The 27452-nt window shown below is 46.5% G+C and overlaps 3 protein-coding genes across 9 annotated transcripts in view; 2 read left to right on the top strand and 1 right to left on the bottom strand.

Moving 5' to 3' along the window:
* The window catches only part of RIPK1 (receptor interacting serine/threonine kinase 1), a 40351-nt gene extending 35680 nt beyond the window's left edge, over positions 1-4671 (top strand). For all 4 annotated transcript variants that reach the window (XM_077886229.1, XM_077886231.1, XM_077886230.1 and 1 more), the window contains exon 11: positions 2586-4671. In XM_077886229.1, the coding sequence (XP_077742355.1) occupies positions 2586-2872 (287 nt within the window). In that variant the 3' untranslated portion in view covers positions 2873-4671. The remainder of the gene's footprint in view (positions 1-2585) is intronic.
* LOC144306722 (large ribosomal subunit protein eL39) lies at positions 1531-8037 on the bottom strand. Of its 2 annotated transcripts, XM_077886238.1 has the most exons (3): positions 7864-8007; positions 3676-3772; positions 1531-1995 (listed from the first exon to the last, which is right to left on the bottom strand). In XM_077886238.1, exon 3 carries the CDS (start codon positions 1894-1896, stop codon positions 1741-1743), a length of 156 nt encoding a protein of 51 aa, XP_077742364.1. In that variant the 5' UTR covers positions 1897-1995; positions 3676-3772; positions 7864-8007; the 3' UTR covers positions 1531-1740. The 2 variants fall into 2 exon arrangements, with proteins under 2 accessions (XP_077742364.1, XP_077742363.1); XM_077886237.1 differs by lacking the exon at positions 3676-3772 and having other exon boundaries at positions 7864-8037.
* A 543-nt stretch (positions 8038-8580) lies between these two features.
* BPHL (biphenyl hydrolase like) overlaps positions 8581-27452 on the top strand; it is a 37059-nt gene continuing 18187 nt past the window's right edge. The window contains exons 1-4 of one of the 3 annotated variants that reach the window (XM_077886235.1): positions 8581-8790; positions 13879-13982; positions 16792-16958; positions 19222-19375. In XM_077886235.1, coding sequence (XP_077742361.1) covers positions 8666-8790; positions 13879-13982; positions 16792-16958; positions 19222-19375 — 550 coding nt within the window. In that variant the 5' untranslated portion in view covers positions 8581-8665. Of the gene's footprint in view, positions 8791-8929; positions 10425-13421; positions 13457-13878; positions 13983-16791; positions 16959-19221; positions 19376-27452 lie in introns of those variants that run through there. The other 2 variants (XM_077886236.1, XM_077886234.1) reach the window with 2 other exon arrangements.

Here is a 27452-nt window from a genome sequence, read left to right as displayed (position 1 = left end):
TGCCCTTTAAGGACACATTTTCTAGCAGCCTTGAACTTTATTGCTTAGAGGGATATAGTGGAATCCTGAAATTTCTCTGATTTATTCTCCCTGACAGTTGACCCATGTTTTCTCTGTAAAATATCTCTGTAACTTCGATATAATCCGTTGTGATTTATTAATGCTTAATATGGGGATAATTACAATATCTAACTCATGGATTTGTTGTGAAAATTATCATCAATATGTATAAAGAGTGTAGAACACTGCCTGGCATGTAGTTAAGATCTGTGAAAGTACTGAACATATCATCAATATCACTATTCAGACCTAGGAGAGGTATCTCCCTCAGGTCTTCATCAAAAGTGATTCTGAAAAAATAGAAGACTATGCCCTCAACAGCACCCCTGTAATAAAAACAAGAGAGCTTTCTCTTATGGGGTTTTAACTGTGCAGGCTCAAAACATTAATCCCAAAACACAACCTGGGAATCATAGTCATGAGGCCAAATCAATGGGATTTAAGAGCCCAGCTTTATGTTTAACTCTAGGATTGGCAAAATGTTTCTATCAAGGGCCAGATAGAAATTATTTTAGGCTTCACTGGCCCTGAGATCTCTGTTGCAACTACCTGACATTGTAGTGCAATAGCAGCCACAGACAAGATGTACATGAATGGACATGGCTGTGTTCCAATAAAACTTCACTTAACAAAACGAGGCAGCAGGCCAGATTTGACCCACAGGCCACAGTTTGCCAATCCCTGGCCTAATCCATTTGAAAAATAGTCTTTAACATTTTTAGAGAGGAGGTTCCTAACTTTTGGGGTGACAAAAATACCTTGGAGGATCTGATGAAACCCAGGGTCCCTCTCCCAGAGGAACTCACAAAACTAGGCTAATATCTTGGAAGGTTTTTGGACTGCTGATGTCCTTTGGTGATAACAGAAGCTGCATTGTGGGGAGCTAAGGAGAGGATGGGAGTTGAGGGGGGGGCAGAAATGAGATGTCTTTTTCCTTATATTCAGCTTATTGAGGTAGGTTGAAGATCAAGGAAAATGTGTGTGGTGGTGATGGTAGTTTTATACTTTAGTTTCCTTTTGTTATTTTTTTTTTTAAAAAGATTTTATTTGGGATCCCTGGGTGGCTCAGCGGTTTAGCGCCTGCCTTCAGCCCAGGGTGTGATCCTGGAGTATCGGGATCGAGTCTCACGTCGGACTCCCTGCATGGGGCCTGCTTCTCCCTCTGCCTGTGTCTCTGCCTCTCTTTCTGTCTCTCTCATGAATAAATAAAATCTTTAGGAAAAAAAAAAAAGATTTTATTTGAGAGAGAGCACCTGAGCAGGGGGAGGGGCAGACATGCAGTCTCCCCGTCAAGACCTGAGCCAAAGGCAGATGCTTAGCAGAGCCACACAGGCGTCCCCTAGCCGTACTTTAAATACTTGGATGTCAAGGGCCATTTCTATCACTGCAGAAAGTTCTATCAGACAGTGCTATGTGAGATCTGACAGGAGGGGGATTTCAGTACTTCACAAATCAGAACACAACAGCAGCTCAGCTGAAAGGTGTCGCATTTATTACTGAACCAGCCTACTGGTATAGAGGCATAGGAACAGACAAGAACGTTTCCTTAATAAGACATGTCTATTGGCCAGGTAGGAAGGGTGTTTCCATATTGACAGGATAGGAACATGTGATCTCCATGCAGCTTAAATATGTGTGCCAATTATATTTGCTATTTCATGATGTGCGATGGATGCTTCCTCATAGACCCAGCTTGGTTCTTCTCCAGTGCCTCCTCTTGGAGTTGTACCTGATTTTATTACCAGTTTTCATCCGAATCCACTGGGGAATGGGACGATTCTGCTTTTGTTTCTTGGCCAGGAATCGCTTGATTCTGAAAGTCTTGTGAGAAGACATGGCGGTAACAGTCAACCACACGCAACCAGGATAGCGGCTCCTTTTGTTATTTTTATGAAGGCCAGAGAGGAAGGAACCAGTTAGAAAGGGAGGCTGTGGCTGTAAGAGAAGAGAAGACGGCACTTAGAGGAGAGTTGAGTCCCAAAATAGACCTGGAAAAGTAGATACCTCATTCTTTAAAAGACAAGGGAAGGCATTATAATTGCAGGAGTTCACACTTGATGGCCTCAGTTTCCCTAAGTAAGAGGAAAGTAGACCATTGGGTGCAGGGGATGAGGAGTTGAATGACCCTGATTCTGGCCAGGTATGTAGATGATGCCAAAAGGAACAAAAATAGTATTTTCCCTCTTTGTATCAGGAAGGTCTGAAATTAACCAGGGCCATTGGCTAAGGTCATAGAGGACAGCCTAGAAGCCAAGCAGAGCTTGTATTCCCAAAGCCACCAGCTGTGGCTCAGAGATGCATCTGCTAGGAGGTAGAGGTTCTCTGCTGTATTCATATACACACTGCACATGGGCTTCCAGACATGTAAAGGATCCCCTAAGGAATGAGTCCACAACTATGTAATGAAGTTTTTTTTGTTGTTGTTGTTTTTTTACCGTCTCCTGATACTGTCTCTACAGGTTTTTAAAACTAGAATGTTCAAATGAGTTATAGTTTGATGCCTTCTTATCTTTTCTGTTTGGCAGATAATGTCACTAGTCTGACTGATAAACATCTGGACCCAGTCAGGGAAAATCTGGGAAAGCAATGGAAAAACTGTGCCCGCAAACTGGGCTTCACTGAACCTCAGATTGATGAAATTGACCACGACTATGAGCGAGATGGACTCAAAGAAAAGGTTTACCAGATGCTCCAAAAGTGGCTGATGAGGGAAGGCAATAAAGGGGCCACGGTTGGAAAGCTGGCCTATGCGCTCTACCAGTGCTCAAGAATAGACCTTTTGAACTATTTGATACACATCAGCCAGAACTAACTCGAGAAGGGGCTTGGGCAGCATGGGGTATTCTCCTCGCCTAGTGAGTAAGTCACCCACTGAAAGCGCGCTGCCTCTGATCCTTCAGAATTCTTCCCTCACTAATACAGGTTCTGGGTCTGCATAAAAATCTCCTGCATTCCGTAGGTGGAGAATGGGAAAGAAGCCTACAGCAAACCGCCTACTAACCAGGAAGACCTATTAATGTCTGAGGCCAAGTCCAAAAAGAAGCCTAACTGGGTTTTGAAGGGGAGAGAGATATTTGAGGAAGATCATTTTCTTTCAGTTCGTTCCTCAGCGTTCACTGATGCCATTCATTTAACTTACTGGAGTTTTGCTAGAGTAAGAAAAAAATTCAGAGGACATAAACTAAGTCAACTTTCTTATTTTACGCTCTCTTCACGAGTACAGTGAAATTTTAAGTTCTCTTCAAATAGGGGTTTTTTTTTTTTTTTGTATTCTAACCATGGTTTGCTCTGAAACTATAATGTCTGTTAACTTCAGTATCAAATGTTGTGTCAGTCACTACAGGCTTCAAGAATTACATGCAGTCTCCACTCCAAAAAAATTAACTAACTGGAGGAATTTTAAGGAATACTAAGATGGAAAAAAAAAATAGAGAACAAAAATACTAGAATTTTCCAGGCAGTTGTTACAAGGAATTGTTACTAACTGTGGTGATGACAGAAATTCTTGATGAAGTTTTTAAGTTCTTTCCTAGCATTCTGATACTTTATGTACTTTCCCAACCTCTGTGCCCTGCAGAGGGAGCATGGATGCAGGGAATTTTGAGCTCTTCACACCTGGCTGTGACTGGAGCCTCAGGACTGGTCACTACTGAGCAGCTTCCTCAGGTTACCCCAGGATACTGTAGAAGTATTTTCGTTTTTTTTCTGTGAGCTATAACGTAAAAAAAAAAAAAAAAAAAAAAAAAAAAAAAGAACGCTTCAAAGGTTGATAATTGTGCTTCTAACACTCGACCTCTCAAAGCCCACCTGAAACTTGAATGTGTGAAAGGAACCTGAGGACTAGAAGACTGAGGCGGGCAGGCCATCCAGTTATCACTGCCTGCACTCGGCTAACCCGAGAGCGTGTCATTGTGCTCAGCCTGTCCAGGAGGGAGGGAGTGCAGGATGCAGTCTGGTGACTCTGGATATCAGAACAGATTCTAGGGTCTGGTGGGCTGAGAACAATATTGGCGGTTCCGATTCTAAAATCCCCTACCACAGCTGATATACACACACACCTGAAGTGTTGGGACTGGAAAACAATTTCTCAACTTCTGTACCTACTGGCATCTTGGGCCAGGTTATTCTTTGTTGTGGGGGCTGTCCCGTGCAGGGTAAGATCTGGCCATGTGAAAGCATCCTCTACCTACTAGATGCCAATGGTGGCATCCCCTTCTTCCCTCTTCCTGCTCCCCAGCTGTGACAAGCTGAAATGTTTGGAGACATTGCCAGATGTTCCCTGGAAGGACAGAGCTGCCCCAGTCGAGAAGAGCACTGCTACAAAGGAATGAACCCCAGTCTCTTATCCACACACATATCCAGGTCCACTTAGTTTCCATATAACATAGCATTAGACTACACAGACCAGAAGAAAAGTTGGATGGGGAAAGAGTCCCAGGCTTTGCTAGAGAGGAATGGATGGATGATTGCTTTTCTAAACGTACCCCTTGTACCTCTTTCCTAACAATGTTTAAATTTTCTAATTCCAAAGAAATTGATCAATGTTAAAGCCAAAAATGAAAGGTATTTTTAATGGACTTTTCAAAATAAAACTTTGTACCTCAAATATAAGCAATTGAAATGATGTGTTTATATAAATGAGACCGTTTGGGCTTCTTCACTGAGGTTGGCATTTCCTATACGTACTGCCCTTTTCACCCTCCTGCCTTTAGCAGGCAAGAGGAAGCTGATGGTAAAAAGAGAAGCTTCTGGACAGCTTTCTGGCTCTCAGGATGAAAACACGCTGCTTGAGAGCCTGCAGCCCATCTGTCCTTAGACATGGTTCCAAAGTCTTTCCTTCAGCCCCTATTCTCTAAAAACTGGGCTGAAAAGAGTCAAATTTGTATCTGAAGAGTTTCAATACAAGAGAATCAATTGGGCAGAAAATTGAGAGGACACAGACTATAATGAGAAAGATGATTATCCATATTTGGTTCCAAAAAAGATACTCAGACCGTTAAGGTTTCTTCTGGTAAAGAACACCCACTTCCAACCCTCACAGCCTTGTGAAATCAGCAATTTTCCACTTGTTGCTGTGGTTACAATATTTGTTTGGGGTCCATCGTATGAAGTTAGATCTTCAAAAATAGTTTGTTCTTTCTCCGAAAAAAATTTTTTTTAAGATTTTATTTATGAGAGACACAGAGAGGCAGAGACACAGGCAGAGGGAGAAGCAGGCTCCATGCAGGGAGGCGGACGTGGGACTCGATCCCGGGTCTCCAGGATCATGCCCTAGGCTGAAGGAGGGGGCTAAACCGCTGAGCCACCCGCGCTGCCCTGAAAATGTTAAGTAGTATTTTGATGTACATTTTAAGGTATGTTTTTTATAAAGGCTTTCTTTTTATAATAAAACTTGGTGTTTCCTAAGACAGACGACTTAACAATTGCAGATAAAAACGTTTTGCATCAGAAACAGGCTGTGACCTAACAATGGAAAAAAGCTCAACCTGATTTTATGGTGAAAGCTCCCTTGCCAGAACGTACACTGATAGATGATACTTTTGATTTCTTTCTATAAGAGGGTAACCATGTCAACAAGATCAATTCTTTTAGTCACATCTGTTGTAGGATAAAAATTTCTAACTGCCAAAACAATGTAATACAACATCGTGGTTTAAATTTTAAATTTAACTCATCAGGTGTTACTGTTATAGAACTAAGAAGTGAAAGACTGATGATTTTTACTCATTGCAATCAGCAGGGTTACTGTGCAATTTCACTGCAAAGGACTGAGGTCAAGAAAACCAAACCAAACCAAACCAAACAAAGCAGAGGGCAGACTGGGTGGCTCAGCAGTTTAGCGGTGCGTTCATTCAGTTCAGTGCCTGATCCTGGGGTCCTGGGATCCAGTCCCACGTCGGGCTCCCTGCATGGAGCCTGCTTCTCCCTCTGCCTGTGTCCCTGCCTCTCTGTGTGTCTATGAATAAATAAAATTTACAAAGCAGGACACTAGGTGTCTATGTGGCCAAGATTTTAGAAGGATCTGATTACAAAGAAATCCTTGAAGGCCTAACACTAACTCCGTAACAACCCAAGTACAGGATGCGAAACCAAGTAGGCATAACTTCCCCTCGGCTCCTCTTTTGCTGTGTACCAAGAGCCTGCTTCCTAACCTCTCTTAGCCTCCATTCTCTCTTCTATAAATAGGCAGTAAGGCTGACCCGAGGATCAAAATAATGCACCATAAGGTGCCTGGCACAAAGTTATTTTTAAAGCTGTGCAACAGTGTTACACAGTAAGGACTAGTTCTCAAGTGTGCATTTAATACATTGTGACACCAATCACCTAGAGCCCCACAAGTGCTACGGTTTAACATGTTAAAATTGTACAATTATTTTTACTTTCGTGATCTCTGACAAGAAATCCCAAAACAGCGGCTCAGGGAAAAAAAAAAAAAAAGAAAGAAAGGAAATGTTGATCTACCAAAGGTTTCTGAAAGTCAGATGACAGTAGTCAGCTGAAATGTATTTCTCTTTCCTTCTATGCGGGGAAAATTGATGTGACACATTTATGTTGAAGGAATATTTTTGCATAATCCATTTTTAGGCCAGTCTTAGTTAAAAAAAAAAAAAAAAAAAAGCTCAAATGGCCAGTGAGAACACTACAGGTATCAGAACTTTCCATGGCTGTTAACACTGAAAAGTATTATGTATGTAAGACCATTACAACAGGAGGGATTCGGGCAGCCGGGTGGCTCAGCGGTTAGCGCTGCCTTCAGCCCAGGGCCTGATCCTGGAGATCTGGGATCGAGTCCCGCGTCGGGCTCCGTGCATGGAGCCTGCTTCTCTGCCGCTCTGTGTGTCTCGTGAATAAATAAATAAAATCTTTAAAAAAGGGGGGGGGATTCAAGGAGGAGAAACAATGCAATATGCAAGGAAGCTGTTGCCATCCTGAATAATTCTAGCCGGGGCTAAACGGTGGCCATGGACCTGCCAGTTCTTTGCAGTCAAGGCAGAGTGGTGGCCAGAATTACAGGAGTGTTTTTTGTTTTTTCCTCCACTGAAGTGTCCAGTGCAGGTAATGCTTATAACCTTTAAAAAGCTTGAATTCTATGATCTAAATAAGCTGAGATTCGGAGACGCCCGGGGGGCGGGGGGGGGGGACGCCCGGGGGGCGGGGGGGGGGGCTCAGCGGTGGAGCATCTGCCTTGGCCCAGGGCGTGACCCGGGGGTCCTGGAATCGAGTCCCGCGTCGGGCCCCCGCGGGGAGCTGCTGGTCCCTCTGCCTGCGCCTCTGATGAGCGAATACATAAAACCTTCAAAACCCGTCTTCTGATACAACACAAACAAGGCTTAGTTCGCTGGCATCCAGCGGCCCCGCATCGCGCACCGCGTCCGCCTCCGTAACGGAAGCTCGGGCCCACCGGGCGCCGCCCGCCCCGCCCGCCCCGCCCTCGCGGCCCCCGGTGCACCTGTTCCACCCGTTCCACGTGCCTTCCCGGGCGCCTCGCACCGGACGCGGCACCTGCCCCGCACGGCTCGTGCTCACTTGGCCTCAGCCTCCGTCCTGCGCGTCGCAGCCCCATCCTGGCTACGGGACGCGCCGTGCCCCCGGCGCAGACGCCTCCCCCTCCCCCTCCCCTACCCCCACGGGCGTCCGGCCCGAGGCCTCTACCCCCCCCGCGGCCCCGCCCCGCCCCGCCCCGCCGCCGACGCCCCCGGGAGGCCGCGAAGCGCGGGTGGCGCGGCGAAGGGCGGGCCCGCACACTGACGTGCTCCTCGAGCGCCAGGGCCGCCCCGCGGGACGACGACGTGCGGGCAGTACCGTGGGACCCGAGCTCCGCTCCCGCCGAGGGTCAGAGACAGCGCGGCGGGCAGTGCGGCCGACCGGCCCCGCCGACCAGGCCCGACGGGACACGTTACTCCGGCCGGCGGCGGAGCGGGTCCTGGCGCATGCGTGTTCCCCGGCCGCCTGGCGGAGCGAGTCGTGGCGCATGCGTGTTCCCCGGCCGCCCGGCGGAGGGAGTCGTGGCGCATGCGTGTTTCCCGGCCGTCCGGCGGAGGGAGTCGTGGCGCATGCGTGTTCCCCGGCCGCCTGGCGGAGCGAGTCGTGGCGCATGCGTGTTCCCCGGCCGCCCGGCGGAGGGAGTCATGGCGCATGCGTGTTTCCCGGCCGTCCGGCGGAGGGAGTCGTGGCGCATGCGTGTTCCCCGGCCGCCTGGCGGAGCGAGTCGTGGCGCATGCGTGTTCCCCGGCCGCCCGGCGGAGGGAGTCATGGCGCATGCGTGTTTCCCGGCCGTCTGGCGGAGGGAGTCGTGGCGCCTGCGTGTTCCCCAGACGCCCGGCGGAGCGGGTCCTCAGCGCATGCAGGTTCTCCGGCCGTCCGGCGGGGCGGGTCCGCGGCGCATGCGTGTTCTTCGGCTGTCCGGCGAAGCGGGTCCTCGGCGCATGCGCGTTCCCCAGACGCCCCCCGGAGCGGGCCCTCGGCGCATGCGTGTTCCCCGCCGCCCGGCGGAGCGGGTTCTCCGCGCCTGCGTGTTCCTAGCGCCTCCTCCTAGCGGGCCCGGAGCGCGGTGTGGGGCGGGGCGCAGGTGTGTTCTCCCGGGGCGCTCCTTGGAGCGCGGCGCATGCACACGCCGAGGCCGATGGCTGCGGTGCTGGACCGCCGGGCGTCGCGGCAGCTGCGGATGATCCTGTCGGCGCTGAAGGCCGGGAGCCGGGTGCCGCGTGCCGGGCCGGCGGCCGCATTCGGGTAATGGTGCGCCCCGCCCCCGGGAGCCCGCGCGGCCAGGTGCGCGTCGAGAGGGGCGCGGGGGCCGGGGGGGGCGTGGCCCGGGGGCCGTGACCTGGGCGCAGGAGCCGGCTCCGGGTCTGACTCGACCCCCGGGGGCTGGGGGTGGGGGGACCCTCCGCACCTGCGGGGCGCCAGGCTCGCGGCCGTGCGCCGCCCTCTCCTTTCCTGCTGGTTTTGGACTTCGATGCTCCAAAGAGCCCCCTGCAGAAGCTGGGGAACCTCTAGGTCCTTGGTCTGACTCCGGTTCGCTGCAGCTGGAGGAGACAAGAGTCTGCCTTTTCAGGCCCCCCATCCCCCACCGCCACGTCCACTTTGAGATAAGACGACTAGAGTAGCCTGGGACCCGCTGCCCGAAATGCGGGCGCCCCTGGGTCTGGAGAGAGAGAAATCCAGCGGAAAACGCGGTGCGGGCGGCGCGAAGCCTGCGCATCCGCGCACACCTGTGCCGGGCCACGCGGACCTACCTGGGCGGCGAATGCAGCTAGCCCGTTGACGGATCGGTTGCATTTATCACCAGCAAAAGTCCAGCGCTACCTGGGGAGAACCTGAAGTTCTCATTTGAGACATCTCGTTTGAAATTTCTCGTTTGAAAATGTAATTGCGAAAGAGGAGGGGAAATCTACTCAGCTTTATGTTGTGACTGATCAGGTCTTGAGTTTTCATGTCGAAGTTCTTTATTATTTTAGAGCTTCTAGGTTTTCAGGGATCGTTTAAGGCAGATGGTGGGGGGAAAAATGCATCATTGTTCACGGCTGTATAAAGCAACATTGAAAAATGACAGTTTTTCCAGTTTCCTGTTTGCAGAAAGAGATTGAAATAAGGTTACTATGTACCAGTACGCAAGTCTAAGATAAGTTATTTAATGGTTGCAGGAAGGCTCTGTCCATTCAGTGTAAATCATTCTTCCTGAAATATCTCTGAAAAACCGGTTCTCCTGGATTTTGAAACTGCCGTCTTATAAATGCAGTTGCAAGTTGATATTATATGTAATATCAGAGAAAGCCAGCGGTGCTGCTGGTTGATCCTGAAATGAGGCTGCAGCCCAGCGTAAGTAGGAGAAAGCACTCCCTAAAAACGTTTGTTTTGGAGCCTCAGGACCCAAACCACACTTTATGAGTTGTGTTCCATAAGCTTTGGTTAAGTCTGCGGTTTGGAACTCTTGACTCTTATTTCGTAATCTGTAAACTGGTTTGTTCCAGGACCAGGTAAAAATAAATAAATAATAACTAAAAGCCTTTTCTGCCTGCAGTTGTATGTTGAGTACAGTTACAGTATTAATAATTTATAGAACCTAACAACCTGCCAGAAGAAAAACGTTTTCTGAGTTCAACCTCGGGGTGCTGTGCTTGAGAATCAGAGAGACCCTTCCTTCTTGCCCTGGCACCTGCTTCCACCTTCTTCCTGTCTGGCCGTCAGGGTGAGGGAGGGCCCCAGGGCCAGAGCCCCATTGGAGAGACTTTGTTCAGCCTCGATAACAGCCGTGGCCTCCAGGAAGCTGTACAAAGGGGAACCAGGTTATTGAACCTCTTTGAACCTAGAGCCTTGTAGAATTGTTCTGCAGATTTGAGACCATAAATAGCAAAACAAATGAGGTAAGTAAGCTCTTAATGTTATTCATTATTGGGATCCCTGGGTGGTGCAGCGGTTTAGCGCCTGCCTTTGGCCCAGGGCACGATCCTGGAGACTCGGGATCAAATCCCACGTCGGACTCCCGGTGCATGGAGCCTGCTTCTCCCTCTGCCTGTGTCTCTGCCTCTCTCTCTCTCTCTGTGACTATCATAAATAAATAAAAAATTAAAGAATATGTTATTCATTATTCAGCTTATAATAAAACTAAACGATAGTTTATTTTCCCAAGCTGTTAGATTCTTGCCTTCTGCCACAGGGGAGGGAAACTTCCCTTCCTTGAAGGGAACAAACAGTTCAATCAGGACGTTATTGTCCTTGTATTGCTTATGACATCCTTTCCTTTCACTAACTTCCTTATCCGGCTTCCCAGCAAAAGAGGGACTGGAAGTAAGGCACAGGCCTTCTGGGTGAGCATGCCTTCTTAATAGAGAGGAAGGACTTTTTTTTTTTACCCCTTCTAAAGAAATTAATTCAGGACAGTAGTTCTCAACTTTGGTTGCCTCCTGGAATCTCTCGGAGAATTTAAAAAATACAGATGTCTGTGTCCCACTCCAGAGATTTTGCAGCCTAGGCATCTGGATTTTTTTTTTTTTTTTTAAGATTTATTTAAAACGACTGCCCCAGTCGTTGAGTCTCCGAGGATTGTCCTAGGCAGATGTAGTTTTAACTCTCCACAGGTGATTCTGACGAGCACACCTGCTTTAAGAACATGTGAGTTAGAGAAGTAAAGTGATTATAAGCAGGGAGAAAGTGGCAGTAAAGACAGATTGACATCCCAAAGGAAAGAGTCATTTTTGGTCTTTAAATTACCTGAAGATTTCTCTCTTTTCCTGTGTGAGAGGTTGGGAAATCTGGCATCTTGATTGGGGTTCAAGTAATATGCACGTTTCAGGGCTACTGAAATCCTGGTCTCTCTGCAGCCTGATTTTCTTTTCAACAGACAAACAAAATGAGGCCTGAACTAGTGTCTAAGAGCCGCTTGCTAAGCTGGAGAAAAAATTACTCATTTTTGTGATCTTCTGCTAATGTGAAAATAAATCATTCAATGACTTTTTCTTAATAAAAATTTTTTCATGTGTTTGATTTGTTTTGATTTACTTTTGTTCATAAGTACTTGTCTGTCCTTTTTCCCCAACCTGGAGATTGGTAAAAGATTTTCGGCCTCCCACCTCCATTTACCCCAGGTGGGAGGCCGATGTGACAGCAGCAGGTACCTCTGGTGTGGTGACACAGAGGACGTTGATGACAAGGCACCAGGGACATTTTCTTTCCCCTTAGCCTAGCTGCAAACCCCTCCTCCCTTCCTGGCATTTGTCTGGAAACCTTTGCCACCCTCTGCTCCATACTCCTGCCAGGCCAAACATTGGCTTGTCCCCACATATGTCCCTTGCTCCCTGGCCTTTGATCATGCATGCTATTTTTCCTTCTAGAAACACCGTCCCCACCACATTATTTTTCTTCAAAATTTTATTCCTCTTTGGAAGTTCAGTCCAAATGCTACTTTTTCATTCATCTCCATGTAAGGCCATGCCTTTGCTCCCTGAAGGGTGGCAGACAGAGTCAGCAACACCCAACCACAAAAACCCAGTGTTAGACATTGAGAAAGATGCTGTGGGAGTGGAGTTCCTCTTGTACATAATCTCCTTGCTGCACAAGATGATTCTTGCAGGCGTGTCCCTTGAATGCTGCAAGAAAGGGAGCCCCTCAGAAATCTTCAGGGCACGAGGTGTAATAAAGGTACATTATTACTAGCATGAGCCGAGTAAATGCTGGTCATCTCTAGTTATGGCGTGGCCTCATTCCTGCATGGTGAACATGAGAACTGCTAGTAACCACTTCTAGCCATGCCCCCTTGTGCTCCTGGCCTCAGCCATAACCTGCCCCCCCCCCCCCCCCCGGTTTGCAGAGCGAATCTCTTGTCTCTTTGTCTTTTCTCCTACCAGGTTGTGGGCAAAATTAAATGCGTCAATAAATGTTTGCAGAAAAGAATCTTTATTACTAGTGTATTATTTGCTTTTATCTGTATCCCAGAGTCCCCTTACCAGTATGAATGACTGAAGAATAGGATGTAGATAAGTAACTTGGTAGTGTCAGTATGACACCACCCTTGCTCAGGGGCTTTATTATTGCTCCTCATGATTTCTATAGATAATGAGCTTATGGTTATGTCAGGCTTTATTACCACCCAGTTGTCATTTTTGCAAAAATTGTATTAAGACTTGATGCCCCTGCCTTCAGCATTCGTTCTCATTTGAAAATGGTGATGGGAAGAAACCAAAAGAGGAAAGAGGACCTCATTTTTTTAAAAAATGCTTCATTTCAATAACCATTTTGAGTAATTTCAGAGAGATTGATGGGATTGATGGTATGTAAAGAGAAAGAGGCAGCAGTTCATTTAAATTCCTTAACACTCTACTGGGAGAAGAGGAGCGCCTCCTTCCAGTCAGTACCTGTCCTGGCATATCAAAATGTCCCTTCCGTGTGTCACCAAGCCACCTAGGAAATTGGCAGGGAGGCTGTTAGAGCCTGATGCAGGAGCCTTGTGTACGCTCTACAGCTATAAAGCCCTGCAGAGTCCTCCTGGAGCTTCTGGAAGAGCAGCAGAGAGGTTCATCAGCAGTACCCTTGGTAATGGTACATGCATCAGTCAGAACAGGCCCCGGCTGAAGGCTGTCTCCTGTGCCAACATCTCCAGTTAGATACTGTCATGGGAGGTGTTGGGCCAAGGAGGGTCAGCGGCACAGGGTGGGCTCACGAGGTGGAAGCTTATGGACCTGCCTGTTTAACAATCAACACCAATATCTCCACATGTTAAGAAATGGGCTGGCCCTATGAGTACAGACCAGCATTCCTGCCGTGAGCCCTTCTGTGGCTGGCCAGAGAACATGAGAAGCCATATGCCTGAAGGACTACCTAGGGACCAAGGCCTTCTCTGCAGACTTCTGAGACCAGCCTCACCCTTACAAACACTGCCGATGCAGCTGAAGGTCCCCAGGTAGCCCCCCTACATGTGCTATGGGCCTGACAAATGACTCCAGGGTCTGTGCCATGGTTGCTCACCCTTATGTGTACTTGTATGAAGTTCTTGCACCCTGTACCTTGGTACCACTAGCTTTCAGCTCACCGGGCATATGCCCTTGGGACTGTTTGGTCATTGATTTTAGCAACTCTCAGTACTTTAGTAGGGTAAGCCCTGGGCTGGCGCTCTAGGATACTGACACATGAAGACACACTTCAGATCTACAATCTAGTCAGGTTCCCTTTTAGGTTTAGAAAACAAGCGCAAGTCAAGGTAATCCAAGAAGCCTGAGGAGGTTATTGGAGCTGACCCAGGTATATAAAGAGCAGTTTGGTCATACTGTGTTTGTACGTACGGCTCAGTAATTTTTCTTTGGGGATGGGATTTTTCTCTTTCAGCTCCTCGGTAACCTCTACCAAAGTGGCTGTGAATGGTGTCCATTTGCATTATCAGCAGACTGGAGAGGGAGAGCATGCAGTCCTGCTGCTTCCTGGAATGTTGGGTCTGGAAGTTTTTGACACAATTTGCATGCTGTGTAGTCTGTGATGCATTCACGTTATTAGATGCCAAGTATTGATTATTAGTTTTAGTGCTTCGCTGAATGCTTTAATATTTGCTACAAATTTAAGTGATTCAGAAAAGAAAGATTACTGTCTACTAGCTGTATTCTTTATTCCTTTAAGTTCCCAGTTGTTTTTTTTTTTCTTATGCAGTTATGCTGTGGAGTTGCCTACAATTTGGGATGATGACAGGGATCAAGGAAAGGGGTGTGGGAAGAAGGGATAGATGAAGGAGATGAGCTAGTGACCATCCCAGTGTTCCTGGAATTGAGGGGTTCCAGGATGCAAGACTTCCAGTGCTAAAAAATGGATTGATTACCCTGTCATGATGGATTATATGTTCAGTTAAAATAAGAGCTAAGAACAAGACTTAGTTTAAAGCCCTTTTGGAAGTCAAAATTAGATTGGCATGAATGGAGCATAGTAAAGCCAACTGGATCCCAATCTCATCTTGCACATAAGTAATTTACATGTAGACAGTGCAGGGGGATCCAGTGATCCCAGGACACTTGAGTTTGGTTTTAAGGGTTTTAGTATTGTTTTAATTTGTACTTTAGTATAATTTAGTATATTTTAATTTATACTTTTTAATAATCCCAATACCTTATGATTTCTTTTCTTCTAAAAGTAAAATGCTGGGCAGCCCGGGTGGCTCAGCGGTTTAGCGCTACCTTCAGCCCAGGGCCTGATCCTGGAGTCCTGAGATCGAGTCCCGCCTCGGGCTCCCTGCATGGAGCCTGCTTCTCCCTCTGCCTGTGTCTCTGCCTCTCTCTCTCTCTCTCATGAATAAATAAATAAAATCTTAAAAAAATAAAAATAAAAGTAAAATGCTAAAATCTTCAATTACTTGGTGGTCCCACTTGACAGCCACAGCTAATTGTGGTTCCATTGTAGGTATGGAAGCATCTTTGTCTAGATAGTATTTATTTTTTATTTTTTTTTTAAAGATTTATTATTTACTCATGAGAGAGAAAGAGAGAGAGGCAGAGACGTAGGCAGAAGGAGAAGCAGGCTCCCTGAGGGAGCTCCATGCGGAACTTGGGACTCGATCCCCAACCCTGGCATCACACCCTGAGCTGAAGGCAGACACTCGACCGCTGAGCCACCCAGGTGTCCCTAAATAGTATTTAGTATCTTTTTCTTCCTCTTAAACTATTGTAATGAAGGAGGACATTTACTCTAGGGACTGGTGTAGATCTAAAGGTATCTGTAAAAGCAATGAACAAGTTACTGGCTTAGATTTCCATTTTTCCAGTATTGTGATTGTTATCCAGGTATAAAACACTTTTGGCAATTTAATTTTTGTTTATGTAAAACATTAACCCATTTTTTATTAAAAACTCAAAACCACAGTGAGATTCTCCTAATCCCCTGTTCCTAGCACCCAGTACCCGTTCCCGTAGGCAACCAGTGTTGATGTGTCTCCTTCTCAGGTATCATGTACTGGTAACTATTCTTTAAAATAATTTTTTTAAAGGATTTCATTTTCTTGGCACTGGTATTCAAATGTATACTTGTGTGCCAGAAAGCTAGTGTCTCATCATTTCTGAAATTGATCTTGACTTAGACTGTTCTCTTTTCGCGTCTTCTCACCTCCTGCCCCTCTTTCAAAGTGGTTCCCATGTGGAACTTTCTCCAGGGATCATCAGAGAATCTTCGTGTGTCAGAGCAGTAGACACCAGCTTGAAATCCATTTATATTTTTGCCTTTGGTTTTCCAAACGTTGAGAAAGGTAGATGTTCCCAGGAAGAATGGTGGTCCTTGATGATGTTAAATGATCCTGTGCCCTCTTAAAAGACATTTTCTAATAAGAGCTAGCCTATCAAGCAGGATGTTTAGCATCCGAGTGTGGCCTGAGCTACAAGCCTGTAGAAGCTAAGCCGACTTTAAAAATGAAATGCTAAAAAAAAATAAAAAATAAAAAATAAAAATAAATAAAATAAAAATTAAATGCTGACTTGCCCCTGGACTGGGCTTCTTGAGAGTCTGGCCTTCCACACCACACACAGTGGGTGTGTGCACGCAGTGTCCCTGACCTCATGGGCAGGCTGGGAACTGCTGACAGGCTTCTACTCCTTTACCTATGCTGCTTTTTTCTTTTTTTTTTTTTGAATGAAACAAGCGAATTTGACTTCTCTCCACATACTCCCCTCCCCCTCATTTAAGTGTTTTAGTTTCCTGGTGTTTACTTACCACCAGAAAATTAAATCTTCAGGGCTCTTCATGTTAGCTTAGTAAAAAAAACACCTGGGAATTTAGAATTCTACTTTGAATAACTTGGGCCAAATTTCATAAATTTGTTGACCGATACAATATCGAGATCACTCTCACTTGCAACAGTCGTTTTTTTAAAAAGAAAGAAAAATGACCCAGAAACCTATCATATCAGAAGTCAGTTTGTATGCAGTTGCATAAATTCCTTTTTTTTTTTTTTTTTTTCAAGGAAGATTGACTGGAAAAGTATCAAAAGTGCTGAAATATTACAGGACCTAATGAATCAGGGCCTCTGTCCTCAAAGTAGCCACTAGGAGGAGACAAAAGGCAGGTCTGAACTCCACCAGGAAAGGAAGTCAGCCTCCCAGTAAATGAATTTTACCATCACGAGGCTACTTTGCTGAATGCATTCTGCTGCCTAACTTTGAGTAGAAACTAGTTACTTTGTTTTAAGATTGTAGTTGTTTCTGATTTTACTGTAATGTGCTTGAAATAATGAAATCATTCACCTGAGGGTAACCAAGTGGCTGTTTTTAGGAAGTGGAAAGACTGATTTTGGACCCCAGATTAAGAACCTGAATAAGAAGCTCTTCACGGTGGTTGCCTGGGATCCTCGAGGATATGGACATTCCAGACCCCCAGATCGAGATTTCCCAATGGATTTTTTGGAAAGGGATGCAAAAGATGCTGTTGATTTGATGAAGGTGGGTCTCTTAGGGAGGAGCCCAGAGGAGGGAAGATGGCTGAGCCTGTCTTCATCTATTTTGTTTTGGGTTTTTTTTTTTATTTATTTCTATAAGGGTAATACCATGTGATTCCTACAGAAAATTCAGGAAGTTCAAATAGCTATGAATTAGGAAGTAGAAATATTCCATAATCCAACTACTTAGAGATACTGCTGTTATGACTTTGAGAATCTGGCTTTCCAGCCAACCTTTTCTTTTTTTTTTTTTTTTTTTTTTTTCCAATTTAGTTAACATATAGTGTATTCTTAGTTTCAGGGGTAGAATTTAGTGATTTACCCGTTGCATACAACACCCAGTGCTCATTACATCAAGTGCCCTCCTTTTTTTTTTTTTTTTTTAATTTTTATTTATTTATGTTAGTCACAGAGAGAGAGAGAGAGAGAGGCAGAGACATAGGCAGAGGGAGAAGCAGGCTCCATGCACCTGGAGCCCGATGTGGGATTCGATCCCGGGTCTCCAGGATCGCGCCCTGGGCCAAAGGCAGGCGCCAAACTGCTTCAAGTGCCCTCCTTAATGCCCAGTCACCCTGTCCCCCACCCTCCTCTCCTCCAATGACCCTCAGTTTGTTTCCTAGAGTTAAGCATCTCTTATGGTTTGCCTTCATGCTTTCACCTTATTTTATTTTTCCTTCCCTTCCCCTATATTCATGTTTTGTTTCTTAAATTCCACGAGTCATATCATATGATATTTGTCTTTCTCTGACTGATTTATTTAGCATAATACTTTCTAGTTTCATCCCTCATTATAAATGGCAAGATTTCATTCTTTTAGATAGATATTCTGTTGTATGTATATATCACATCCTCTTTACCCATTCATCTGTTAACAGACATCTGGGCTCCTTCCATAGTTTGGCTATTGTGGACATTGCTCCTGTAGACATTGGGGTGCAGGTGCCCCTTCGAATCACTATGTTTGTATCTTTTGGATAAACACTCACTAGTGCAATTGCTGGGTCATAGGGTAGCTCTATTTTTAACTTTTTGAGGAACCTCCACACTGTGTTCCAGAAGGGCCGCACCAGCTTGCATTCCCAACCAACAGCGTAAGAGGGTTCCCTTCTGGCCAATCTTATTACATATATAAATACACAGTTTTGTACTGATGGCATCATACTTATACGTAATGTTTTTTCCAACTTACTGTTCTTTGAACAACTTGTCAAGGAGATCCTTCCATGTTAATAAAGAATAAGTCTATGTAAGTCTTATAATAGTCACATAATATTCCACTGTAGGGATGCACTGTCTTATTTCACCTCTCTCCAATGGTGGACAAATAATCAAAAATTGTAAGTTGCTTTTCTTGTTATTATAAACAGCAGTGCAGCGAATGTTGTTTTGTCCATGGACATTTTATAAACAATGTTGGTGTGGACACCCCTGGACCTGTCTCCCGGTGCACATGTGCAGGTGTTCCATACATATTTAGGGGATGATGCTGGGTCACAGAAGATGCAAATGTTCCTTTTACAAGATAGTGCCAGTTATTACCCATCTACTTTTAGGAATATATAGTCCCATCAGTATCTTGGACTGATAATTGTTTAAACTTTATTTTCCAAGTCATCCTATTTTTACTTCTAGGCAGCATCTCTCCAATGAAATCTTTGTTCAGTTTCCCTGTCAAACACATTTTCAGAGCCTGGTTGATTTAAGGACTAATATAACCTCCCTGTGACTCCCTCGTTCTCCAGCCTCCTTCAGCCTGTTCTTCCCACAGTTGCAGTCAGTGGTTTTATCAGATGCAGTGACTTCATTTCACCCAGTAAATATCAAGTTTCCCTCTCTAATCTACATTACTATTCTCAAAGCCTTTGCTCAGGCGTGGGCGTGCATGCACATGTTACTTGTCATTTCCAAGGACAGCTGATCTCCAGTGTTTCCAGAAATTCTGTCCAACCAGAAGATGTAGTTCCCTCATTGATTCAAAATAACACCATGTACATTAAGTTTTTTTAAAAAAAATTCAATAGTATAAACATATACTGTATTATTAGTTTCAGAGGTACTTAGGACCTTACGATACTTATATTCACACCAAAACTAATGAAGAAAAACCATTTACGTCATCAAATGGTGGACTCTAGATTTTTCTTTAATTACCAACTGCTGCCCCAAGCCCCACAGGTGTATTGATTGTGACAGTTGTCCATTATCGGATTCTTCTAGCAGAGAGGACCAGCTGTGCTAATAAGCATTTCACTCTATTTCTCTTGCAGACGCTGAACTTTAAGAAGGTGTCTCTGCTGGGGTGGAGTGATGGTGGAATTACAGCACTCATTGCAGCTGCAAAATACCCATTGTACATCAACAAGATGGTGATCTGGGGAGCTAATGCCTACGTGACTGATGAAGATGAGAAGATTTATCAAGGTAGGTTTCTTTTTTTTTTATTTTTTAATTTATTTATGATAGTCACACAGAGAGAGAGAGGCAGAGACATAGGCAGAGGGAGAAGCAGGTTCCATGCACTGGGAGCCCGACGTGGGATTTGATCCCGGGTCTCCAGGATCGCACCCTGGGCCAAAGGCAGGCGCTAAACCGCTGCGCCACCCAGGGTTCCCTCAAGGTAGGTTTCATGAATCAGAGAGATCAGGACAAGTGGCACCTTTGCCCTCCCTTCTCAGGTCTCACTTAGGTAGGTATTGACAAGTCTTGGCGCATATGCTTCCTCAGGTCTCAGCCCTGAGGTCATGAGTTCTCAGAAAAGTCGTACCGTGTAAGCAGTTTGTGTCCCAACGCTTTCTATTTGCAGAAGCAACACCTTCATGACTCAGGAAATAGTCCTAGAAAATCCGTGTTCCCATTTCCTACTACTGATAGTGAACCTCGGGGAGGGAGGGCTTGGCCGAAAGTGTTATTCATAACCTCATTTAAAACTATGGGAGTGTAAAAAGGAACATTGTATTCAAACATGGAACCTTATATTTTGATAAAGAAATTTTGTTCAATTTTCATGAGGTTATCCTTCAAGCTTATCTTTGACATTCTTAGAGGCGGATCAGGCACCTGCAAACTGCAGCCTGTGCACCAGGTCCAGCGTGTCTGTTTTTGTAAGTCCAGACACTGATGGAGAAGAGTAGCATCATTAGAGCCTAGAGCTGAAGCGGGGGCGTCCCCTCCATCCCCATTTCCTCCCCTGCGCCCACAGTGGCTTGGCTGCCTACATGGTGGTGACTGCTGGCAGCTCCCAGGCACCCAGCTGTGCAATTGCATTCAGCCGCTTGGGACTCGCTTAGCCTCCAGCATGCTGGCCAACCTGAAACAACTTGGCTTTCGGGAGGAAAGAAGGACGCATCGGGATCTAGGAGTGTCGGGGACAGAAACCAACGCTGTCCTCAGCTGCCCGCCACTACCATCGGCTGGCCAGGCCCACCAGGACCTCTTCAGTCTGGTGGCTTTTTTTTTAGATTTGATTTATTTATTCATAAGAGACACAGAGAGAGAGAGAGAGAGAGAGAGAGAGGCAGAGACGCAGGCAGAGAGAGAAGCAGGCTCCCTGCAGGGAGCCCGATGCAGGAGTCGATCCCAGGACCCCGGGATCACTCCCTGGACCGAAGGCGGTCGCTCAACCGCCGAACCACCCGGGCATCCTGACAAGTCTAGTTTTATTCAGCTGTTCTGCAAATCCACTGGTTTCAGTAAGCCCCTAAATGGCTGTGTTCTGTTGTAGAATCTTCGTTCTTTACACTGTTTGGAAAAGGACTATGAGCCTCTTAAATGATGAGTCTGATGCAGTCACCCATCCTGATCGGTACTCCTGCCTGTCCTTGTATTCCTCCAGGGTTCAGAGGAAAGAAAACACTGAACTGAATGAAAATGCATATGACAGAGCCTGCCTTCTCTGTCTGATATTTCCAGTGTCTCGGTCATGGGGGCGGGGGGTGGTTCAGCATTTGCTGGCTGTCTTTTTCCCTTGGGAATGGGTCAGATTTGCCTGTCTGGAGGTTGTGGAGCTTTTTCATTTATTTGTTTGTTTTGTGTGTTGGTTAATTTGGGACTGTTTTCATTGTACTATGTTGTGAGACGCCATCTCTTGTTAAAACTCTGAGGAATGGTGATTTTTTTTTTTTTCTTTTCTTGGCATGCAGCCACCCTGGTTAGGTTCATTGCAAATTCTACTTAGACTTCTGTGGGTTGTAGTTCCATCATAGGGCAGTTCTCAAAAGCCTGTGCTACGCTTCTTTGTATCTGCCCCGCACAAACCCTGCTTGGGCTATGCTGGGACGTAGGTGGTGGATTCTATGGTATTCCGGTTCTTGAAGCTTATGCCCAGTGCTTTTGCCTTTTTTTTTTTTTTTTTTTTTTTTTGCATCTTCCTCATATATGGAGAGCTCTGGGGTGATCCCAGGACTTGAATTGTCTCATCAGTCCGTACGCAGAATTAGGGACCCCCTTCAAAGCTCCTGTGACAAGAAAGGCAGGTTTCCATGCTTTCCTCCCCTGTTGCACAGTTCTGTGCAACCGGAGTCATCTTTAGGGCAAAGCAGCAAGAGAAAAGAGATTTTGCCTCCAGTTGTCAGATACAAGGGGCCCCCTTCTCTGGTACCTTTGGTCAGAGAGCTAGCCTGCTCTTGGGGTTGTAGGTGCCTGCCTGCCGTGCCCCTTCCCAACATGGACTAGGGTAAGAAGAGAGAGAGAGACAGTCTCCGTCATGCGGGGGAGCATGTCCTGGTCCTCCGGCCAACCCTGGGGGTCTTCTCCTGAAGTTTCTCCCTTCAGCGCCCCCCCCCCCATGCACGCGTGCGACTCACGCCACCCCCACCGCATGCTTCAGAGTTGGGACTCCGAGGAAGAAAGGGGAGGTCAGAAGCTCACCCCCTTTCCGGGCCACTGTTCAAGGTTTGAGTCTGCTGAGCCTGCCGCTCTGGCCGTGGCAGGTAGGTGGTCCTTGTTCTGTCTGGAGTTTAGCTTCCACCAGGGAGAGGGGCTCGCGCCAGCTTCGCCCGCACCAGGCCCGAGGGCCAGTGGGTGATCACTTGAGCAGAGGTCCCGCGGCTTCTGCTCTGACGGGGGGCGATGCTGGCACCCCTAGTTAGCTCAGCAGCTGTCCAGCGGGACCCCTCCTGAGTCCCGGAGCTGGCTTTCTCTCTTCCCGCCGGGCGGGCACCTGCGTCCAGGTAGCCTGTGAGTCAAAACGGGCGCGTCTGCGCTGGACTCCTTACCTGACGACTCTTCCCCACCCCAGCCTGCGTGGGAGCACCGGCTACCTGGTCCTGCCGGGGGAGGGGGGGGGGTCCCCACCTCCTCTCATTCAGCCTCTGAAGGTGACCCCCCTCTTCCTGCCCGCGCCCTGGGCCCCGAGGGCACCTCGTCCTCTTGCTGAGGCCAAAACCTGGTCCTTTGATTCTGCTCCGTCAAGCCCTCGGGTCAGGACCTCGGGGCACCTGGGCCGGGAGGCCGTTGAGCCAGCTGCTGCCCTGGCCCCCGCCTTCCTGTGCGGCTCCCACGCTGAACAGCTGCCACTCCCGGACAGGTGCTTCCTTGGCGCCCCTCTGCCCTGCCTCTGCTCGCCCGAGCGGCTCCCCTCAGCCACTCCTCACCGAGCACGGCTTCAGCCCCCATTCCAGGAAGGGGAGGGGGCCCTAAGCCCTGGGACCTGGGGGATGCTTGTGCCTGTTTGGCGCCAGGACACTTTACACAGCACTTCACGGCGGCCGCTTGTCCTGGGCAGTGCCGCCCTGTCACGCATTCCCCGCAGCCCCTGCTGGGTGCGCTTGCCATGTCCAGTGACGCTGGCTTCCCTTCTTTACGCAGACAAACCCCAAGGATCTCTCTCTTAACCTCACACCCTGGGGTTACTGTGTGCTGTGTGTGGGCTCCCCCTCTCTTTCCCAGGCACCGTTCCTACTGCCTCGTGCCCCCTCCCGTAGCTTGTGTCAAGGTGGCTTCGGACCCTCCAGGCCTGTGAAAGCAGCGCCTCGGTGCTCCCAAGCCCCCCGGAGGCTTTACTGCCCTTTGGCTCCTTGGCCATCCTGCAGCATTTGAAAATACACACGAGGTGGGGCGCCTGGGTGGCTCGGTTGAGTAAGGTCTGCCCTGGGCTCAGGTCGTGATCCCGGGGTCCTGGGATGGAGCCCTGCTTCGGCTCCCTCCTCAGCGGGGAGTCTTCTTCTCCCTCTCCCTCTGCCCCTCCCCACTACCCGTGCTCTCTCTCTGAAATGAATAAATCAAATGTTTAAAAAGAAAACACTCACATGACCGCATCCCCCTTTGTGAAGCTGTCCCTACCTTGAAGTTCCTGCCACTGCGTCCACGGCTTCCCCTTCTCTCTGCTTACTCTCCCTGACACCGCCCCACTCTGTGCTGCTGGCCCTGGGACACCGGGCTCCCCCAGCCGCCATCCTTAGCTCTCACTCCTTCTTGTTCTTACACCCAAGGAGCTTCCCTCATCGCTTGGCGTCGTCAGACTCCCAAATTCCAGATATTACACTTCGAGGTCCGTTTTCTCACCTAGTTGCCCCACGGGCTCCCTTCATTCAGTGTGTGTAGAGTCGAACTCATAATCTTTCCTCTGCACCTGTTCTTCCTGCTACGTTTCTCAACCTTGATAAGTGACGCTCAGTGGAATATACTTTCTTCCAGAAAAGCATATTGCATGATTTATTGAGTGCCTCCTATGAGCTAACACCGTTAACGTAGCTATTTATTACTCAGCTCGGGGCTGAGGAGGCGAAGAAACCTGGGGTGACGGCGCAGCCGGGAGGTGGGCCAGTAAGGCCTCTGCAGCTTAGCCTCTGCGGTGCAGCGATCCAGCCCTCCCCGTTCTCCCCGCCGTCTGCTGCGCTGTCTGGGATCCATCTCACCGTTTCCGTTCCTCCCGCCAGGCCCCGGGTCCAGGCTGCCCCATCTGTCTCCACTTAGATGGACCGGCACTTTCCACCCCGTCCCGCCTTTACCTCCTTTCAGTCTCCTTTCCAAACTGCTTGGATAGTCATTTGCTAAGATACGTCTTACTTGAAAACCCTCCAAGGTCTCGCATGGCTTTCCAGATAAACAGAATTCAGACTCCTCTGCTTTGCTTCCAAAGTTTGAGCGAGCCAGGACCACCTCCCCTACCCCCTCAACACCCTGCTGCTTTCCTGTGTCCCTCTGCTGCCGCTTGGTCTCCTCTACCCCCGCACGCCCATCTTTTTCTTTCGCCACCTGAAAGTTCTAGTAATAGGTGGCACGGCTCCCGTATTTGCTTGCCGGCTTCTGTTCTCGCACACTTAAATCTAGCAGTGCCTCCTCCAGGAAGCCCCCCACCACTACCACTCCCTCCCTTTGCCCCTCTGAGCTTACTGACCCTCCTCTGTCCTCCCCCGGCCTCTCCTACAACATTTACCCCATTCTTCTAAGAGGTATCTTACAACTGGGCTAGATGGTAAGCCCGTGGGAGCAGAGACTGTATCTTATTCAAGTTTGTACCTGCTGTGACTAATACTCAACAAGCTTCAAATAATGCTTACTGGATTAATTCACTAATTAATGGAGAGTGAATGAGTTTTCTGGTGCTTAGCACAAATTATATGCTCAGAAAAAGAAATGTATCAGTCTGGAGGGGGGAATATAAATTATATCCCTTTCGAATCAGCAAATAGTTTGATTCAAATAGTTATTTTAGGAACTTAACTGTGAAACATAATTGCTACTTATTTTTTGGTGGAAGTCATGCTTTGGGGTAAAGCTGACTTCCTCTTGAAAAAAAGTTAACACAAGTAAGTATATAGATACGTAGAATATTTTTGAGTGCTTATAATATGCCGTGTGCCGTGGTTAGCACATTTCATATCTAACTTATTTACTGTTTATCTCAGTGTTATTATAATTCTCATATTTCAGATGAAGAAACTAGCAGAGAGATTAAGGAACTTGCTCAGGGTCGCTGAGCTAGCAGGTGCAGGTGCTGGCATTCAGACCCAGCCATTATGACCTCTGAGCCTGCGGGCCTTACCCACAGTGCCTGCTGTGAACATCCGGCTTGCTCCAGCTACAGCTGGATTTTTCTGCCCCTCGAGATTTAGATAATATTTCCTGTGAGAGTCAAAAGCTTTGCTCCGAATTTCACATACTAATAGATACCTCTCATTCCAAATGCCTGCTTTTACTGAGTTAATTCACTTTCAGAAATCTCTCGCTCGGTGCCTGGGTCGCTTAATCTGTTAAGTGTCTGCCTTCAGCTCAGGTCATGATCTCAGGTCCTAGGATGGAGCCCCGAGGTAGGCTCGGTGCTCAGTGGGGAGCCTGCTTCTCCCTCCCCCTCTTTTCCCACTCCTCCCCACTTGTGCTCTCTGCTCTCTCTCAAATAGATAAATAAAATCTTAAAAAAAAAAAAAAATCTTCCACTATCCCAAGAAGAGGAATTTACATTTTAGGCAGAAAAATGTCTTCATATTGAACAGTAGCCAACTTGGATCTTAAAAAGTCTTGGCTTTCCTGTCACAGGGAATTTTTTTAAATAAAAATACATATGATTTTATAAAATATATAAGTTTAAGGGGCACCTGGGTGGCTCAATGGTGGAGTGTCTGCCTTCAGCTCAGGGCGTGATCCTGAGGCCCTGGGATCGAGTCCTGAATCGGGCTCCCCTCAGGGAATCTTCTTCTCCCTCTTCCTGTCTCTGCCTCTTTCTGTGTGTCTTATTGGTAAATAAATAAAGTCTTTTAAAAATAATAATAAATATATATAAATTCAAAATGTTATATTTATATTACATATTAATTACTTAATAATATAATTATATATATTGCATATATAAACTAAACATTTGTATTATATCTAGTGTATCTTACAAATTGTGTATCTTACAAATATATGTTAATTATGAATAATGTATATTTATGCTATATATTATATAAGGTATATATTTAAAGTTTATTTTGCAATTTGTTATATAATATTATTTTGTAATTGAATTTTATTTAATTGTATAATACTTGATACATATAATGTAACACATGTGACACTGAATTACGGGCACCCATGAGCCTACCATGGAACCTAAGATTGATCACTGCTTATACCTTTGCTGTATCCGCGTGCTTCCTCCCCAGTGTACCCCTACCTCTGGGCTGAGTCCTACCATCATCCCTGTGCCTTTTTGAAAACACTTCTGTCACATGTTTCTATTCCTAAACAATATGTAATTTAGTTTCATTATTTTCTTTGAGCTATGCAAAGTGACTTCATACTATAGATCTTCTTCTCTGAGTCACTTTTTTTAGTGAACATTGAATTTCTAAGATTCGTTCATGCTCTTGCTGTATCATATTCCATAGGACAAATGTATTTTATGTCCTTCTCTTTTATCGATGATCTATTTCACTCTTGCCGTGAACATTCATGTACCTAGATGTCTTCAGGGCCTATGAGTAACAGTGTTGGTCTGGAGTGTAGGCCCAGACGTGAAATTTGCTGAATACTGTGTTATGCAAATACACCACGTTACAAGTGACCCATTGTTTTCCAACTAAATAAATTTGCATTTCCACCTCCAGCGTATTAGATTCCTCAATTTATATTCTCAACAGAAACTTGCAATCACCAGACTTCTTAATCCTAGCCAGTCAAATGGATGTGAAATGGTATCTTACTGGGAGACTTAATTGCATTTTCCTCCTACTGATAAGATTGAGAATCTCTTTTGCGAATTTATGCACCACTGAGGTTTCCTCTGTATTGTACCTATTCATGTCCTTATATATCTTTTTGTAGATTTAAAACTTTTATGTAATATTTGATACGTACAAAATGATACATTTAACAGGCCTACCTGGTGACACCCAGGAGACTAGAACACCTCCCATTATTATTACAGTGCTACTGATTGGCAGGGTTTTGTTGATAATCTGATTATTTTCCCCTTGCTGGTTAGGAATCGTGTTAGTAGTTGTGCTGCACAGCATATGGCTTGTCCTTTTGCTTCCTTTACAGACAGAACTAACGTAAGCGTAAAAAAAAAAAAAAGTTACAGTGTTTTGCTTTCTTGCGAGCTTGGTGAGTTTTGTGCGTTTCTACATTTACGGACCCATTTGTCACTTTCTGTACTCTCGCCTTTCCTTCTTTCATCTCAGATACTCCTGAGCTCACTTCTCCTTCTCAAGTTGTTTTTTAGAAGTTCCTTAAGGGCAGCTCTGTGAGTAGTGAGCTCAGTTTTTACCTCAAAATGTCTTTATCCCACACTCCTTGAAAGATCATTTGGCTAAGTACAGACACGTAAATGGCAAATTATTTTCTCTGCCATTTCGCCGTCTCCTGCGTCGCTTGTCTGCTGGCGAGAAGTTTTGCGGGCGTAGCTTTCGCTCTGAGTGATGGGTCTCACCGCTGGCTGTCTTTCAGGGTCTTTTTCTTCTTTTTTGATTTGTTGCTGTTTTACTGTTGTGTGTCTTTTTTTTTTTAATTTTTATTTATTTATGATAGTCACACAGAGAGAGAGAGAGAGAGAGGCAGAGACACAGGCAGAGGGAGA

Source organism: Canis aureus, chromosome 37, assembly GCF_053574225.1.
Source record: "Canis aureus isolate CA01 chromosome 37, VMU_Caureus_v.1.0, whole genome shotgun sequence".
Taxonomy (NCBI): domain Eukaryota; kingdom Metazoa; phylum Chordata; class Mammalia; order Carnivora; family Canidae; genus Canis; species Canis aureus.
This window is presented reverse-complemented; position numbering and strand designations above follow the sequence as displayed.